Genomic DNA, 17,595 nt, shown 5'->3' on the forward strand with positions numbered 1-17,595 from the left:
ACTGAGGACAATATTTGTATAAGAATTTCAGTTTACTGTTCTTATCTATATAATAATACGCTTGCGTGAGTAACCATGTGAGTCCACGACACGCAAAGTACAGGTCACTTTCTTACGAGGTGGCGTTACGCTAAAATTTACCAACTTAAAAAAAACGCGAATCAGGGAGTTACTATTTAAATATTTAATTCTCTTTTCTTATTACTTTAAAAAAGAAAACTTTTTTTCTTTATTTTATTAAAACTAATTTTTATTTTATTTTTAAATGTTTCTATTTGTTTTTTTTTTGTTTAAAAAGCCCCGTTGGTCGGCATAGATAGAAAAATTTATTTTACCCCGGTTTACCATATGCACCGTATCTCCCTGAATACAAGTTGTTTATCAACTGAAGAAAAGAAAATCGAAGCGAAGAAAATTGTCTCTTTTTCAAAGTATCCTAAAAACTCATCATAAGGTTAGCTTAAAGCTTTACTTATCTTCTATATTTTTCATTTTTGTGCTCTGGGACCGAGGTTGCTTCCTTTTATAGAAAATCTATGGAATTCGGAATGTAATTCGAATTTAAACTGTAAAAAACAAACTGATGTTGTCGAACGAAGTTGGTATTTTTAGTTAAAAATATTTGTTTTAAAATAAAATGTACAATGATATGACATTACAAGGAGAAATGATTGAAAATGTATGAAATAATTGTATACGCTTCCAATTTATGAAGCGAAGTTTAGTATTCGAAGTAAAAAACTGATTGAACTTTCATCCAGAGAACGCTAGCATGCTCTTACTACTGAGAAAGCGAAAGAAAGCAGGTGTGTTGTTCAGATTTTTTAGTACAGAAATGAATTTGGGTGCATAACGATTTTTTAGCCGCTTCTCTCGGAGCTACATTTTCTTTAAATACTAAGTTTGTTGTTGTGTCTTGAAGCGAAATATATTTTCTTTAAGAAACACTTTTGTTGCAAGAATATACTCTGAAAAATGGGTTAAAAATTAAAAATATTCTAAGAATATGTCTAAGCTTGATTGTTTATTCTAAATATGAATATTTGTATGACGCACAAAATTAACTTGAAGTTTACTTTTTTATTGTATATCAAACAAACTGATCTTTTTTCTGTCCAAGCAATGGGCCGTTACATGTAGTAGAAAATGCCATTAGCTAGTTATAGTAACTTATAACAGACTTTATTTTTTTTAGAGGCATTATGTATTTTGTGGCCATAGTCATGCTAAGAAAATATTAAGAACTAGCTGTTTCCCGTGGAAGAATCCACTGTATTCCATTTAATTTATGTAGCAGATATATGTCCATCAAAAAACAAACAATACAGCAGTGCGCATCTTACATCTGCATTTTCAACAACTGCAGTATTTATGTGACATTTAAAATCTAAATCTACTAAAATTACTTGCTCTGACCATCTGACAAATGCGAAAATTATTCGGAAAGAAGTTTCCAAAAGCATTTCAACATACATCTCACCCATAAAATTTAAATCACTCAAAACGCCACATATATACAAAAAAGCTGATCAATGTCAAACACAAATCTCTCTCATTGTATATGTTAAAATCAGTTAGTTTATTGCAAACCCTGCCAAAGGTTGACCCACAATGTGAAAAATAAACAATAAATTGTGCCTCTGACAGAATTTTTTATCTAAGGTGTAAAAAAAGGGATTTGCAAGGACAAATTATAATGCAATAAAACATTATTTGATATATTGCATACAGTCCTTCCTCACCAAACTTTAGACAAAATGTCAACTAAATAACGGTGTTTAAATTTAAAATTAATAAAGTCCTTTTAGCAATTTGCATGCTGTTTTACCATCAATAAAGTAAACAAAATTTCAAATCTCACATAGTATTCTGTCACAAATTTTCATAAAATATATATATAAGTCATAATGAGTCATGTTAAACAACAGCAATCAATCTGTATATAAGTTCATTTTATGTCAATTTTTGCACCAATTTTGCAACACAAAATACAAATTCTAAATAATACTAAAATCTCTTATTTTGGTCCTTCGCATACCGACGGTCTCCCACAAAAGTTTAATCAAAATGTAAAAAATGAGAGGTAACGACAAAATCAAAGTTTGCAAAATTTAACTATTTCAGTACATATATCTACTGCATATGCCCTCTAAAACAATATTTTAATCCAAAATGCCAAAGAGAAACAGTTTGCAACAAAAATCAGTTATTTCGATAATATTGCATACACTCTTTCCTCACAAAAGCTTCACAAACTGTAAAAAAAAGAATGGTTGTAGGGAGTGCTTCTGATTCAACAAAAAAAGTTTTTTGACATATTGCATCTAGCCCTTACCCATTAAATCTTACACAAAATTTCCAAAACTATATACGATTTAGAACACATAAAATTTAAATCGAGAAGGATCAGTCATTTCGATATATTGCACGGAGTCCTCCCCAGTAAGAATTTATACAAAATATAGAAAAACAAAGCTTGCAAGGTGTAAAATTGAATTCTTCTTCTGTGTATATATATATGGTCCTTCCTCGCAAAATTAACATAAAATGTCAAGAAGATTCAGATATAACATCTAACACAACAAAAATCAGTTCTATCAGTATATGTCATGCCATTGTCTTCCACCAAATGTTCCCCTTAAAGTTTCACAGACACAGCCTGCAAATTAAAAACAACTAAGATCAGGTATTTCGGTCTATTTCATACCATTCTGTTCCAAATAACTTATAAAATGTAAAAATTGAGTGGTAAAACAGAAATTTGCAAAATTCCATTTTTTTATATGCATGTATATTATATGCCTTCTACAACAATAAGTTAATTCAAAATGTCAAAAAGAAGAAAAAAATAGCTTACCAAGGGTATAAAATTGAAATCAACAAAGTAGCTCTTTTGGTGTATTAAATATAAGCCATACGCACAAAAGTTTACACTAAATGTAAGAAAATGGTTGTGTTTAGTAATTCTAAATTAAGAAAAGTCAGTTCTTTTAGCATGCTGATTAAGGTTTTTGCCCACAAATTCTTACATGAAAATGTCAAAACCACAATTTGAAGCAAATTAAATTTACATTTTAAAAATAAGTAATTTCTGAACTTTATTTTCAGAATATTTGGAGGAAAAGAACTTCGCAAACCAAAAAAAACCAGGAAAATGTTTAAAATTTTCAGGGTTAATAACATTTGATGGGTTTTGTGGGAATATATATACTGGGAATCTTTAGTTTAAAGCTAGCATTAGCTAGCTACAGCAGCTAATAGCTAGTCACTTAAATATAAACTGGAGACTTAGCTAGGTATAAAGAACATGGCTACATATATATATATATTCCTAGCTAGCTAGCTAGTTGTTGGTGGTGGTTGGCTTTTTATGATGCTAGCTATAAAACATGTCTGGCAACAATAATATAATCAAAACTGAAATTAAAACATGAAAAAACCTTACAGAACCTTGCTATGATTAATTTATAAAACCATGCTCTTCTTCAAATGTTTTTTTAAAGATTTATTTTGAATGAAAGAGTAGAGATTACTCAAAAAGAACAGCCATCTTTTTCGTAAACACAATTTCCGTTTTATGCTAGGAACTTCATTTAACAGTCCGCATGCTTTGTGAATATCTAATACCGTTTCATATGTAGCGATACCTATATATATATGCTAACATAGAGCTTTTTGGCATAAGGGTATATATATTTATATCGTTATTAGCAGCGGGTTATATATTTACACCTTATGTGCGGTTTCTATGAAGTACATCCCTAATCTTTTTAGTTAAATTTAAGCGTACAGCCACGTCAAAAGAAAGTGACCCGTGATTTCCGTGTCGTGGACTCACAGTTTTACTCACGCAAGGGAATTAATATATAAGATAATGAGGATAGGATTTGTCAAGAAAGTTAAGAACATGAAGCCTGAACGAAATGAACGAAAAAAACAAGTCTTATAAAATGCAGTGTGTATATCCTGGAGAATAATTTATATAAAATGTTTTTCCATTGTTACTTTTTTCAACGCTACGAAGTGGTTGATGTCGTTATAATAAACCTTAATGTAAACAAAGTTAAATCAATGTTTACATCTGTTACGTTACCGTTTAAAATATTATTCGATTCCTAAATTTGAAAACGCTGCATTGTTATCATACATAACACGTTTGCGCATTAGGAGGGTTGCTGTATGCAATAGACTAAATAGCTAATTTGGTATGATGCATTACAAACTATACATTGTGAAAATTTTGCAATAACCTTTTATGTGTGACTTAACGATTTTTCCTAATGTCTGGTATACTTTTTTCCCTGGTGTACTTCTGACGGCAAGGCAAGTATATAGTTTAAACAGATTTTTGAATTTTTATTTCATTTTATTTTTATTTTGTTGCATGACCTGCTTATATTTAAACGTTTTGTTTCAGCGTGTATGAATATAATGCAGACTGTGAGCAACCTCAATCCCAAAATCCCAAAATCCCAAAATCCAAATCCCTCAAGCCGAAAAATATAAGCACATGCTTATATTTTTGGGCGTTTTGTTTCAACAGTTATAGATATAGAATAATGCAAATTGTGACTTTTAAATATTCAAATTACTGTGTTCAATGTTTTTATTTGGCACCTCTCATGTGGACTCAAAGAGAGATTCAGTGGATTCTTCCACGGGAATTCGGCTAGTAATAATATAATGCACTAGCACTACTTTCGTTAACACGTAAGGTCAAAATTTAAAACAGTCCTTTTTTTCCCGCTTTTATTTATACCCTTATCCCCTAACTACATAAATGCGCTATTTGATTCGTTAAAAAAAACAATGAAATATAATTATGTGTGACGTTTTCGTTATGAAATAATTAAGCCCACATGGTCGCTGATAAAGTTTAGCGATTTCTCTATGTCTGTGGCGGAAACCATTACTTCTTTGAACCCGGGCCTTGAAAGCTCACGCCGTAGAAAAAAAATTCATTATATCTTGGAAATTCTCCATTTACGTTGATTATTTGAAAAATTTGCGAACAGTATCAACTTGGAAGTGCCTTTGCCAGGGTAAAGGTTTTCCTATTGTTTCTAATTGTTTGTGATTTTTGGTCGTTAAATATTTTTTTGGGAGATCAATTTGTCAAAAATGGGTATTTTAGCCTGTTTTAACCATGTTTTGATAGCGCATTTGCCAGTATGTTTAGGTTTTCTACAGAGCTTTCGTGCTATATTTATGGAACCATTGAATGTCAGTGAAAGAATGTGAAGTAGATTAAAGAAAATGTACTTCAAAAAAATAAAAATCAGTTTTTTTGTGTCGTGCACCATATATTTTCACATGCGAAGTCATTCTTCTGTAAGAAAACCCCCTGCTTTTCAATTTTTGTCTAAAATGGTAGCAAAACATGTTAATTTTACGCGACGTGTTGTTTCTGTTCTATGAAAATGTTTTTATTGATGTAAATGTATTGTAGGAGTTAGATATATAATCATTTCCAATGCTTCTTAAAACTTGTTTCTCGTGCTTGTTTACATTTTAAGCTACCATTTTTCTTGACGACGGGCAATACCGCAAAATATAGGCCCGTCGTCAAGAGCGCTAAGCCAATCAGAATGCCTAAAAACTCGTATTGCCTGCTTAAAAAACAAACAAAAGTAATTATCACATATACCAATGTGTTGCTAGAGATGCAAGTATCAGGACACGGATACGGAATAAATATAGAATAAAATATAGTTTTCGTGCCACACCAATTTTTGTATTCAGTCCACTAGTCACCAAGAATCTTAGCTCAATAACACATCAAAAACTAAAATGCATGTTAAAATGATTAAGATAATCTTTTTGGTATGTGTGACGTCATTCTTGTCCCTATCATGTCATTAATTTGATTTATTTTTGTGTAATGAGTTTATAGCAAGGTCAACTGTGCAAACTCTGTATCACTCATGCTTATTTAAGCATGAGTAGATTAGAATAAATTCCCCACAAGTGTTTGCACTGCTTGATGGCAGCAAGAAAGGCGCGAAATTGGTCTAAAAAACTACATATCAGTTTTTAAACAAACATCTTTTTATAAATACAACATAAAAACACCAAACAAAACACATAAATACAACCAGAAGTATTTTTTTTTTACATTTAAATATAATTCGAGATGAATCGATTAAAATCCTTGTTTTCTACGAAACAAAAACAGGCTTTTAATTCTACGTTTTACATTTTAAGAACACTTTACATCTTTTAGATAATACAAAAATCTAAAATAACTATTTAACAAGGACGATTTTTAGTCTACTTTCTACGGGAAATTCTTATTATTTTGTTAAAAATGTAAATAAATCTAACGGCTTGGACAATAAAATCTGATATTACAGAAATATAACGTTACTTCTGTTTTAAGGCAAAAGACCAATCATAGAATAGTGAAATCGACATTCATGAAGAAGAAAAGCATGCATGAGACTTTTTTACAGACTTTACGTAGCAGCCGTAAAAGATTTAAACAGTCCATGGAATTTCGTGGAAAAATTACACTGAAGAAAGTATTTATATGTGTTTCCCGGTATCCAGAAAATTTGTGTGTTTATTCAAACACAAAGATGTGAAAAAAAGTCGTTGAGAGAGTTTGTGTGATCGTGTATGTTACGGTTAAAGCTCACTAGTTGACGAAACAGAGTTCAGCCTCTCAGTCGTTTGCGGAGTGGATGGTATATTGTATCCATTCGGTAAAATATTAGTTCCGATGCTATTAACATCTTCAAGTGCTGTGAATACGGAGCGCCTTCTCACGTGTTTGCTGATCTCCAACGTAGAGGTATAAATAAGAACATACTCCTCCTATGATAATAAAATAGAGTGGTGTTAAATGAGTAAATAAGATATAAAATATTTTCTCTACTTAATTAAGCGAGTCAGAAACAGTTGAATAAACAAGGCCACGTACCCTCTTTTGTATAAGTGCTGCTCTTTGTTGTCTCAGTTTTTGAACTGTGCGGAACACATTTACTTTGCCTTCGTTCTCGCTTTCTTCTTGCAGTGAACGAAGGGCTATCAAAACACCCGGTCGGCCAATACCAGTACTAAAATAAAAAATTATGGCATACTATTACGTTTTCCATATAATGAGTTATTTTTCTTAGTGATGTTTCCTTATATATCTCCATCCCTGCCCTTCTTAAACATTTTTACAACTAAGGTGGGAATAAAAAATCCAAACAGAAAGCTTAGCGGCTTAAATTATGTCGCCGATAACACACGGTGAAGGTGTACTGACAGAAGATTGCATACGTGTTTTTATCCTTTTTTGTTTCACTGTTTTATTCTTCACTGTTATTTTTTTTTATTTTTTACTGTTTTTATTCTAATTTAATTTTTCTTACCTTGATACAACTGTTGTAGTTTTAGCCTTTAACTTTGTTTTCCATAAGTCAGACTCATGTACAAGCTGCACCAAACTAGTGATGCTTTCTGATGTGATTCCTTCGTGGTTAGGCCAAGTGAGATATTGGTACATTTGTATCAGCTTTGTTTCAGATTTCTAAAAAATAAGGAAAAGTTGCATATAAGAAACCATCGGGAAAACTACATGAGAGAAAAGACCATTGCACTGAATTTGTTTCTTTCTCGTTAATTCAAAATTTTGTCTCGATTAATCTGTAAGATGAAAGCAGCGCTTTAAGATTTAAAAAATGATTAAATGTATTAACAGTGCATCATTAAAAAGAGTTTTAAATTGGACCGCTTAATTAAATTTTATTGCAGACATAAAACATCATCTCAATTTTGAAAACATTTTTTCTAAGGAGAAAGGTGGTATATTTCGAACTCAGTTTGCACAACTTTAAAAATGTTACATACCTTTGTGTGCATTAATTCCATTTGTCGTATGACCACGTCTTTTATTGCATCTTGGGAAGAAGAGATAAGTTTGATTGACAGATCACCAAGCGCCATAACAAAGCCTTCTTCTGGCCAAAATCTATCAGCTTTTAGCTATAAAAAGTACGTTATCTTTTTTAAATGACACGCAGAAAATAAACAAAGTATTTAGTTTACAAAGAAATAAAAGAACGCTTATCTTAAAAAATAGTTCCGTATAGAAGAATTCTAGCCTGAAAGTTATAAGACTTTTCCAGGATCACACATAATATTTTTTCGGAAGGTTTTTGGACACTGAATAATTTTAAACATAAACACCAAAACGCCAAAAAAATAAAAAAAAACTGAAAAATTTCTTAAAGTTAAATTTTTTTTCTTTCACTGATTGTTACAACTTGGATCCAAAATCAAAATATTACCTGTCCGTTTTCAATTTCCTGGCCAAGCATAACTATCACCCACGATTCATTCTCGTAGATCATACGCCAAAAATCGGAGAGCGTTTCCACAAGCGGCGCCTGCGTCGCTATAAAAGCTTTTTTATGAGCATACGTGTCCACGTAACTAGCATTTATATAGTCCGAACCATCGGAGTTAATCAACTTTGATAATTTAACTCGATTATCATCAAAAGGTTTAATGTTTTCGTATCTGTTTTTCTTCTTGTTTTGAGGTTGGTTGGCTGCATCCATTTTTTGGGTGGACGAGACAACAGTTGATGATAAGAAACCATATTCCACGTCAAACGGTTCTAAAAATAGATAAAAATAGAATAGATAAGTTTATTATAACGTATGCATAGCCATGAAGTACGTTTAGCTGTACAAATATCCCTAAGTTAATTCAATTGAGATTATGCCTCCGGTCAATAATTTAAGTAGTGAAGGGCTACGCCTTGCCATGCCTTGTATGCTGTAGTACTTTTTTTGCAAATTTTGGTTTAATAATACAAATTAGACTCGCTAAAAAGTGAATCACAGACATCTTACCTTCTTTTGATGTTCTTGTGATGTTTTCAATGTATTTTGGTAAATGTTGCACAGGGATATCATGTATATTTCGTTTTAAAATAAATTCCAAAACAGCCTCATGGATAAATATATATTCATCCAATGTCTTCACACCGTCGTATCGATGCTCACGGATCAATTTGACGCCATTGTAAACATTCACGTCATTCTGTTTAAGAACACGGTCAACTTGGGCGTCAATGCAGGCGTAAATACCAGCACGCCCAGATCCAGTAGTACCATGCACGACCTGTAATAAAAAAAATAACATTGTTCACACAAAATTTGACTGTAAGTAATTTTAACAATAGTGTTACAGTGTTTCTGCAATGACTTTGATGACGTCGTGTTAAAAGCACTAGTAATACTGTCTGTCTGAATCATTCATGTTTAAGAAATAATGACAACAAAAGAGACTATTAACAATTGGTCCAGTGCAAATAAGATAAAATTCACTTACGATTGGACTATTGTTTTTCTCTGCTTTCGACTTTGAAATTATTTGTACGAATTCTAAGAACGGAGTTGGACATGAAGGAGTAATCTGAACTGGCGGCCATCCAAGAAATTGAAAATGATGAATTGTGCGCGGTATTTCAGTTTCGTCGTCCGTCATTTTCATTGAGAGAGTTCTAACAGCGTAATCAGCAATGATGTACTCTTTCACAAGGCTTACATTCCCATATGCTTTGATGTGTTCATTAGACGAAGTAGGAAAATATGGCGCACAAACAGTATTTTTTTTCTCAACGATTTCGCCAATCTAAGACCATAAAAACAAATTCCTTGTTAAATTACAAACTGCTACTTGTCTTAAACTTCTTTTACACTTTTAGTTAAGGTGTGAAATTTGTTATAACACGAAAAGAATCACAATGATAAGGTCCCTAGCGAAAATTCTAATCAGGATGGTCATTGTTATTTCAATCTCTCGTATTTTTAAAAATTTACCAATTTCTCATGTTGTCACATAGAAATGATGACACTACAAAATTCTAGTTATACTAAGACATTCAGGAAAACAATGCGCAATAAATTCGTCCGGTTTATGAGTTAAGATTAACTTAGTGTATGTTTTACAGTCGTAACACTTAAATCATATGTAAAAGGGACCTACACATAGGTGTAAACAAAAGGTTACAATCAAATAAATACAAACAAGAAATTCTTGTATCAGTAGCATTTACATACCATGACAATCGTAGTCACATTTTGCTCCCATACCATCTGCCAAAAGTCACATACAGTTTCGGGTAGAGGGCTCTGGGTCAATATATAGTCCTTATCAGAATGAGTTCCAGGTACAAAGTTAGCGTGGATATAAGTTGAAATACCGTCACTATTTTGGCTTTCAAGCATACATCTTGAATGGTCGTAGCAAGGGATGTTAACGAATCTATTTTTCATATTGTTGCCTATACGTCGAAAATCTTCCGAAGGTTGAAAAGCAATTTTCATTTGAGAGAACTCCTCATAAAATCCTTTGAAGTTATGGAATTTCATGTGAGCCATATGGTCGTAAAAGTCAGTATCGGTGACCGGTATACTAGGGTCTAGAAAAAAAAAGGGGGATGGTGTAATCGATGCCTAAATTTTTCATAAACTATTACTTTTAGGCTTAAGATAAACTTTACATAAACGTACGTATAAAGACTCGTATATATTAGAAGGTTTTCACTAAGCTTTGAGGAGGTTTAACCTTATACTAAATAATGCCTAACTACCGAGTTTTTTTAAAAAATTTGCAAATTTGAACATGTATTATATTAGCGTGTAAATGTAGTCTAAAGTTTATAACAGATTTACTTGTAAGAATCAGTAGTTCTCTTTACATGTATGTATGGACTTTGGAAGCATGTTTCCAAAAATAAACAGCAATGTAAAGCTTAAAATACTTTATTGGCAAACAGATTTTCTCTCCTTCTCCCTGAATTCTGCAATACATTAATTTTTTACACTTTTTAACACAAGATCACGTTTTGTGTATTTGATATGTTGACTAACAAATTTCACAAAAATGCAAAAAAAATAATTAACAAAGTGCAAAAATTTTCAGATTGAAAAAAATTTTAACACTTAAGAATTCTTAGATTAGAAACGACTTTTGTGCCTACCTGTGCTTAGACGCACCATTGCGAGTGTTCGTCCTCCCTTTTTAGGTGGTTTCGGAGCATATTTTAGAGAATATTTGTAATGGCATATGCAGATGAGACAGAAGATCAGTGCAATAAGACCAATGGCAATTCCTGCAGTCATCAATGCAATGTCGTCACCTGAAATTTAACATTGGAAAATCAACTGATATGCATGCTTACAAATGTTTTCTAAAAATATAGAGGTTATAAAAAATAGATATTGACTTAGGAACTCTTCTTTAAAGACTGAATAAAAACTGGTACAGAATTTAAAAAAAAACGCAAATTCTAAATAAAAAAAGTTAGTTAGTAATCAGACACATTTCTCACCGTCCAGTCCAGTATCTGCTTCTTTTGGATTATTTGTAGAATTGGAAGTTGCTGCATCTGCCTTTAGAAATTGCACCTTTGGCATCCATTTATGCATGATGGCTCTGCCATCAGAAAGTTCTGTTCTTTGAAAGAACGTGTAGTAACTTCCGTTTTGTAACGGTTTGTTTATATTGGGTTTCCCACTTCCAATAGTTATGTTTTTACCATTCTTATGAATTTGGTCAGTGGTTTCATAGGTGATGTAAAAGCTGCTGTTATTGCCCGTATATTTGCTACTATCAATAGAGCTAGTGCTTTCTAGTTGTGCAATGGTCATATCGATTGGCATTTTCAGGACAATTAACGAATACTTCCTAAACAGACAAATTTCTAACATTAACAAATAAAAGAAAACCTCAACAACGCACCTAGCAACGCATAAACAAATAAGACATTGACTGAAGGTTTCTAGTTGTAAAATACACCAAAAGTATACTTGAGTAGCTGATTTACAGTAAAATGTCATCACATTTTTTTTAAAATGGTAGAGTAACTATGGTCCTATACATATAAATCGATGAAAACTTATTATCTGCTCTATGAAAATTTTGGCAACGTTGGTTTGTTGGTTCGTCAATTCAGTATTAATATTTTTATTAAATATATATATATCGATGTTTTATACAATGGTCATGCAACTTACCATTCACAGCAAATTTATAAATTCAACTTACGTAGCTTTTTCGTCATGAATCAAGAATGCTTTCATTTCTCCATTAATTAACATTGCACATGGAGCTAAATGAAAGTTTATATATAAAGACTTGATTAATGAAGAATATATTTGTCGGAACTAAGTATAATAAATATATGGTATAAAGAATAATTGAGAACTGTTGCCAAATTTTTACAAAAAATAAGAATTGGCGCCTGCAAAAAAAGATCTTACCTGGTTCTGTGCTAAATGATTTATTTTGTGATCGACCTTCAGTTTTTGAGTTAACAATTGTCTCGACAGAAAAATTATACTTTGAATCATAATCTAAATAAAAAGCAGTAAAGGGAGTTTAGTTTTTTGCCAGTCAATCCTCTGATGTTTTTTGAGAGAAAAGAACATAAATTAAACTCGAGAACGTCTTAAAAGTTCATTTTCAAAGGAAAGCTTTGTTTATAAAAAAACAAAAGTGAGGGATGCCAGTATGTCTAGTAGAAAGGATATGTCTATCTAAATCTTCAACTAATTGACCGCATATCAAAATGTACTCTCACCTAATCCAGTGATCTCGACTTGTTTATGTTCTGTCTTCTCAGTAGTTTTAGCATCTTCGTTTGAGTGATCAAAACCCGCAACTTTTCTGTAAATCACCCGATATTCCGTTTTATTTGTGCTATCTGGTGCATCCCAGCTTAATTTTACCTTTTGAAGTTGCAAAGGAGCGTCAATTTCGTTAATGCTAAATTCTTTAACTCCGCCATAGGCTAAAGAGAAGAGTTGAGTATCTAGACTAGAAAGCAGTTGCGCGGATAACATTTTCAGTAACGCAGGGTGATCACAGGCTCAAAACTGTACAATTTTAGGAGAATCTAAAAGGTTTTGGGTTTAAAATTTAGAATATAAACAAAATACGTACAAAAATGGTTCCATAATAGAAACCAAAGAGTTATTCATAAGTAAGCCTTACCAAATAGACATACAAGAAAAATGCATAAAATGCATAGGAGAACCAATTTTAGGGTATTTTAGAAGAAAACCTTCGTTTCTAATTTCAGGAAGAAGAGAACTTTGTTGTTTGAAGCCAATTTTGCAAATGCGCGAGATTTTGATTTTCTTTTGTTTTAAGCATTCATTCACTATTAAGAGACAGTATGAAAAGTTCAGTTCTTAACAAAAAAATAAAGAAACTGTGTAATAAAAACGTGTTGTTCTCTCACATTGTGAAAATGTTGAGAAGGGACAATGTTTTTCACATAAAAGTTCATTTTCGGGATGAGAAGAAAAGAAAAGGTAAGAAGGCATAATGTTTTCACATGTAGCTGATGTTTTGTGTCAATCCACGGCTTCTTTCGGTAATTAAACTTTTAATTATTCGTTTGTTTTGTTAAACATTTTCCGCTTTTTTTTTCAAAAGGAAGCTAAAATAATGACAGTATTTACTACGGAGGGAAAGAGGAAAGTTAACCAGCCAATTGTATGTTGTATTTAACGGCATAATCTTTAAAGCGGAAAGTCTAAGTTTAATAAACTTCGGCCCAGCTCATAGCAACATTGTTGTGGGTATTAACACATTAAATAGAATAATAACAAGCATCTTTTATGTTGCAAAAAGATGATTCAGACAAATAGGATTAGAAGATAAACTAAGCTATCTTTTTGGTTTCGTTCCGTGGAGAAATTTTAAGGAATAAAAACATTATTGAAGTATAAAGGGTTATTGAAGTAAATTTTAAAGTTATTACATAAAAATGTCATTCTGTGGAAGATCAACGAAAATTATTCGTCATACATATTGCCAACATCGCTACTAAGTAGATATCGATCACAAAGCAGCTATTGTAAACGAAATGCAGGCATGTTTAATATAGAAATCCTACCTAGTCCAATACTTAATAACAAATAACCGATAAGTTTCATTTCTGCTTCTTTTTTATGTGTATCTGCTTTTGAACTCAATTTCGTTTTTGGTAGACTTCCTTGTCCTGTGTGTATTTGTTTTTTATGTATATTTCTAAATAAAATTGAAAAGTTATTTAAAATTTCTATAATGGAAGACTCTATCAGTGAAATCTTGTCCGTCAATGTCAACGGCGCTTTACCAGTATTCAACGCACAAAAATATACATTAACCCCTGTTCAATTTTAATCGTTCACACATGAACAACATTTATAATCTGGGTCGTTTACAAGACGTTAAATTAATAAATATACCCTTAACTCTACAAATTTTGACCACACACACAAAAAGACACACACACACACACACAAAAACAAACACGCTCCCTATAGTTAGCTAGTTAGCACCAGCATTGTTGTAAATTCTTGTAAAGTAAATCCATCTGTCCATAGATGCTGCGTATCTTATTCCAATGATTCACCGTCGTATTGCCAGTTGGTTTTGTGGAAAATCCTGTGTCATTTAGGATATCCGGTTTATTTTCTGATGCGACCATAGGATAAAGAACATGGTTATTCCATCCAGGAAGTATTTATCCAGAGACAGAACAGCCACATTATATACGCGTTGTTGTGACGCACACAGATAATTATATAATACTTAACTTTCGACTTTGAGGAACAGAAGGTATACAATAAATACAAGAATATTGAGGCTAGTTCTAATGATAACAGCAAGACTTGATATTTCAAAGCAGTCGTTATATGTAGCTGTAGTTACCAAGTCCTTACCAAGTCTGTTTTTTTAAATTACTCATGTCTGTATGAAGATATAATTAAAAAAAATAGATAGATAACAGAAATATATATGTATAATATATACCAATATCATAAAAAACTTTGTATGCTTTATCAAACATGCCATACATAAACATATAAACATGAAAATCCTAAACATTAAAAACAAAACAGCATGTCTATACGAAATGTTTCTGTGTAGCACATTCCCGTTAAGTTCTTGTTACTTTCAGACAAAACTGACCATCAGGCGGAAAATTTTTTATTTGAAAACAACAGTCGGTAAACATCGAAACTTCTTTTCACAGTTCAACATAATCATTCTAACCAACGTAAGCTCGTTAAAAATACCAAAAGTTAATTAACCGTGTCATAGTTTACTCAACTTAATTACCAGTCTCCTATTCTTAGCTCTTAAGAACTAACGTCATTTGAGGTAAATGGTGTTCAAAATGAAAACTTTCGATTTAAAAATTATAAACAAAAAGTTGTAAATAAATATTTTCAGAATTGCTACTATTTATAATTATAATCTATCATTATTTTTGTTTTGTTTTTATTTCAGCATAATCACTTTTTAATGTTGTTTTAAATGCATCTTACATAACTCTTGATAATATATGACAACAACACTTTTAATGTCCCATTAGGAACAGCAAACCATTACCCCCATGTTAACCGACTCTTTTTATATATCAAACATCTCACGTTACGTTTGCAAATATCCATCAACATCTTTAGCCTGCATTGTGAATCGATAGTAGCATCAATTAAGTTTCTTTGACAAAATCAAAGAAGTATACATTTATATAACTAAGTAAATTGACTCATTAAGTTAATTAAAAACACTATTTTTGTTAATCCAGATCATCATGAATCAGCAAATAGTATTGGTTGCGTTATAACACACAGAAAGACATGGAATTTTATATCTTGTTCTTTCTGTAACCTGCAACAAAATTGGACGCGTTTGATAGTACGATCTTTCTTAGATTTTTGTTTAATTTTCTTGATAGGGTATTTTCCACGTTTTATCGCGCATGCGCAAACTCACGTTTTCTTTATGCGCGTCAGTTTCATTCTGCGTGGTCTAAGCGTGGTTTCCATGTTATATATAATTGACAAAGTCGTTCAAACGAAATTAACGTTGTAAATTGCTTCCTCGTGAAAGACGCAAGATCTCCTCCTCCGTGAATGTTTTTTTTTCAGCTTTAAAATAAGTAGAAATAAGCAGTGATGCATAAAGCGTCTGTGGAGGATATATTTCTATAATTTTTTTACTTCACATAAAAGAATGTGGTACTTACGCTCTCTTTACCTTAAAGTCTACAGTCTCATACCTTTGTCGTTATTGTTCCACCTGATCTAGAATTACCAGTTGCCTTACTTGTTATAAATAGGTCTGACTTCAATCAATATTTAAGTTCTTATTCTCTTTTTAAAAAAATTCTAATTTAATACTTCTAATTCTAATTCTAATAATTCTAATTTAACTTTCGGTGGATAACAATTTTATCGTATCCTTTTCAGTTTACGTTCTTTTCCACCAAATTTCAAAAGTGGAAAAGGAAGCATTTTTCTTTATGATTGACCTACAAAACCTAAGAGACATTCTTTATTCCATGTAGGGTAAACAACATGGATCCCTGTAGGGTCAACATGGTTTTGTTATGGGAAACAGAACACAGTTAGTCCGTTTGTTAATTATTCCAGATAACTTGAGTATTCATCGGCTAGAAATTCAAATATTTATAACTGAAATCTTTGACAACTTTGAACAAAAGTCACACAATAACATTGATAACTACGTCATTTCTTTTGTACAAACTTAGAAAGTGACGACATATTTTAATAGCAATTATGAGGATACCAATAATTACCTATCCTTTAGATTCACTGCTTCTTTAATTATCTATATCAGTGCTTGAAGTTGTTCTCTTTTTGGTGGAGATTTCACCGAAATTTATTTTGTTTTTTATCACAAAAAGTGGTTCAATAATTTCATTAACAAGGCTGAACGAAATTCCGTGGAGGTGTCCACTAAAGAACTTATAAAATGTCTGGTATGTTTCTTATCACTACATGATTTGTTGTCAATTTCATTTAAAAGACACAAACAATCAATTAAAACTTTGAAACGAAATTGACAACAACAATAACAACGTTAATTGTCTGTGTTTTTACCCGTGCAATAATTTATAAAAGCACTCGTCACGGTAAATTTAAATTAGAATGTAATAAATCCCTAACTAATGAATGTAGTCACTTTATTTTATCACATTCTAGCCAATTAAAATTGTAAACAAAACGTTTATAAAATACAGAACATTTTTATAGGAGACGTACTAGACGCTTTTAAAGAAAATATAAAAAAAATATAATCCACTTTGCCTGTTACAGACAGACAGACACACTCTTTGTATTATTACATAGATGTTTAAAAATCTCCAGAGGGATTAAAGCTCCAATTACAACAACAGAAACACTTAAACAATTAAGGAGAAATCATTTGAATACCTTTTAGGCAGTTCCCCTCAGTGATAAGGAAACAGAATAATTAAAAGTATCAGTGATAATTTAAAAGTTATAATAACCTCGGAGAGATATGCTGATTATTTTATTATCTCATTATTTATAAAAAAAATATAAGCAGCTTGAGTTTAAGGAGTGACGAAATTACATATATATCCGATCTTAAAGCTTCGTAATCCTAATATGCCTATTCTGTTTAGTCATCTTACATTTTGTCTTCTCATTAACTTAAATGAGACACAGGGAAGGTTAACACCACTTTCCAAACAGCACAACTTTATTGACGTTTTAATGACAGTCCTATTGCACAGGATGTCTGACAGGATTTTATAATGTGCAT

At 31.7% G+C, this 17,595-nt stretch overlaps 1 protein-coding gene across 1 annotated transcript; it reads right to left on the minus strand.

Moving 5' to 3' along the window:
• Positions 1-6,026: 6,026 nt before the first annotated feature.
• On the minus strand, positions 6,027-14,432 carry LOC130630726 (receptor-type tyrosine-protein phosphatase F-like). The gene is made up of 14 exons (XM_057444314.1): positions 13,907-14,432; positions 12,584-12,793; positions 12,264-12,356; positions 12,049-12,112; positions 11,333-11,688; positions 10,982-11,140; positions 10,059-10,420; positions 9,328-9,630; positions 8,847-9,117; positions 8,277-8,608; positions 7,837-7,971; positions 7,359-7,516; positions 6,923-7,058; positions 6,027-6,816 (listed from the first exon to the last, which is right to left on the minus strand). Exons 1-14 carry the CDS (start codon positions 13,944-13,946, stop codon positions 6,628-6,630), a joined length of 2,808 nt encoding a protein of 935 aa, XP_057300297.1. The 5' UTR covers positions 13,947-14,432; the 3' UTR covers positions 6,027-6,627.
• Positions 14,433-17,595: the final 3,163 nt, after the last annotated feature.

Source organism: Hydractinia symbiolongicarpus, chromosome 2, assembly GCF_029227915.1.
Source record: "Hydractinia symbiolongicarpus strain clone_291-10 chromosome 2, HSymV2.1, whole genome shotgun sequence".
Classification (NCBI taxonomy): domain Eukaryota; kingdom Metazoa; phylum Cnidaria; class Hydrozoa; order Anthoathecata; family Hydractiniidae; genus Hydractinia; species Hydractinia symbiolongicarpus.

Excerpts from the sequence above, each read along its gene's own strand:
- LOC130630726 (XM_057444314.1), bottom strand. The coding sequence starts at position 13,946 with ATGAAACTTATCGGTTATTTGTTATTAAGTATTGGACTAG. Across the intron at positions 12,794-13,906 it reads GTTATTAAGTATTGGACTAG|CCTATGGCGGAGTTAAAGAA; the intron begins GTAGGATTTCTA and ends TCTTCTCTTTAG. Across the intron at positions 12,113-12,263 it reads ATCATTTAGCACAGAACCAG|CTCCATGTGCAATGTTAATT; the intron begins GTAAGATCTTTT and ends ACTTTCATTTAG.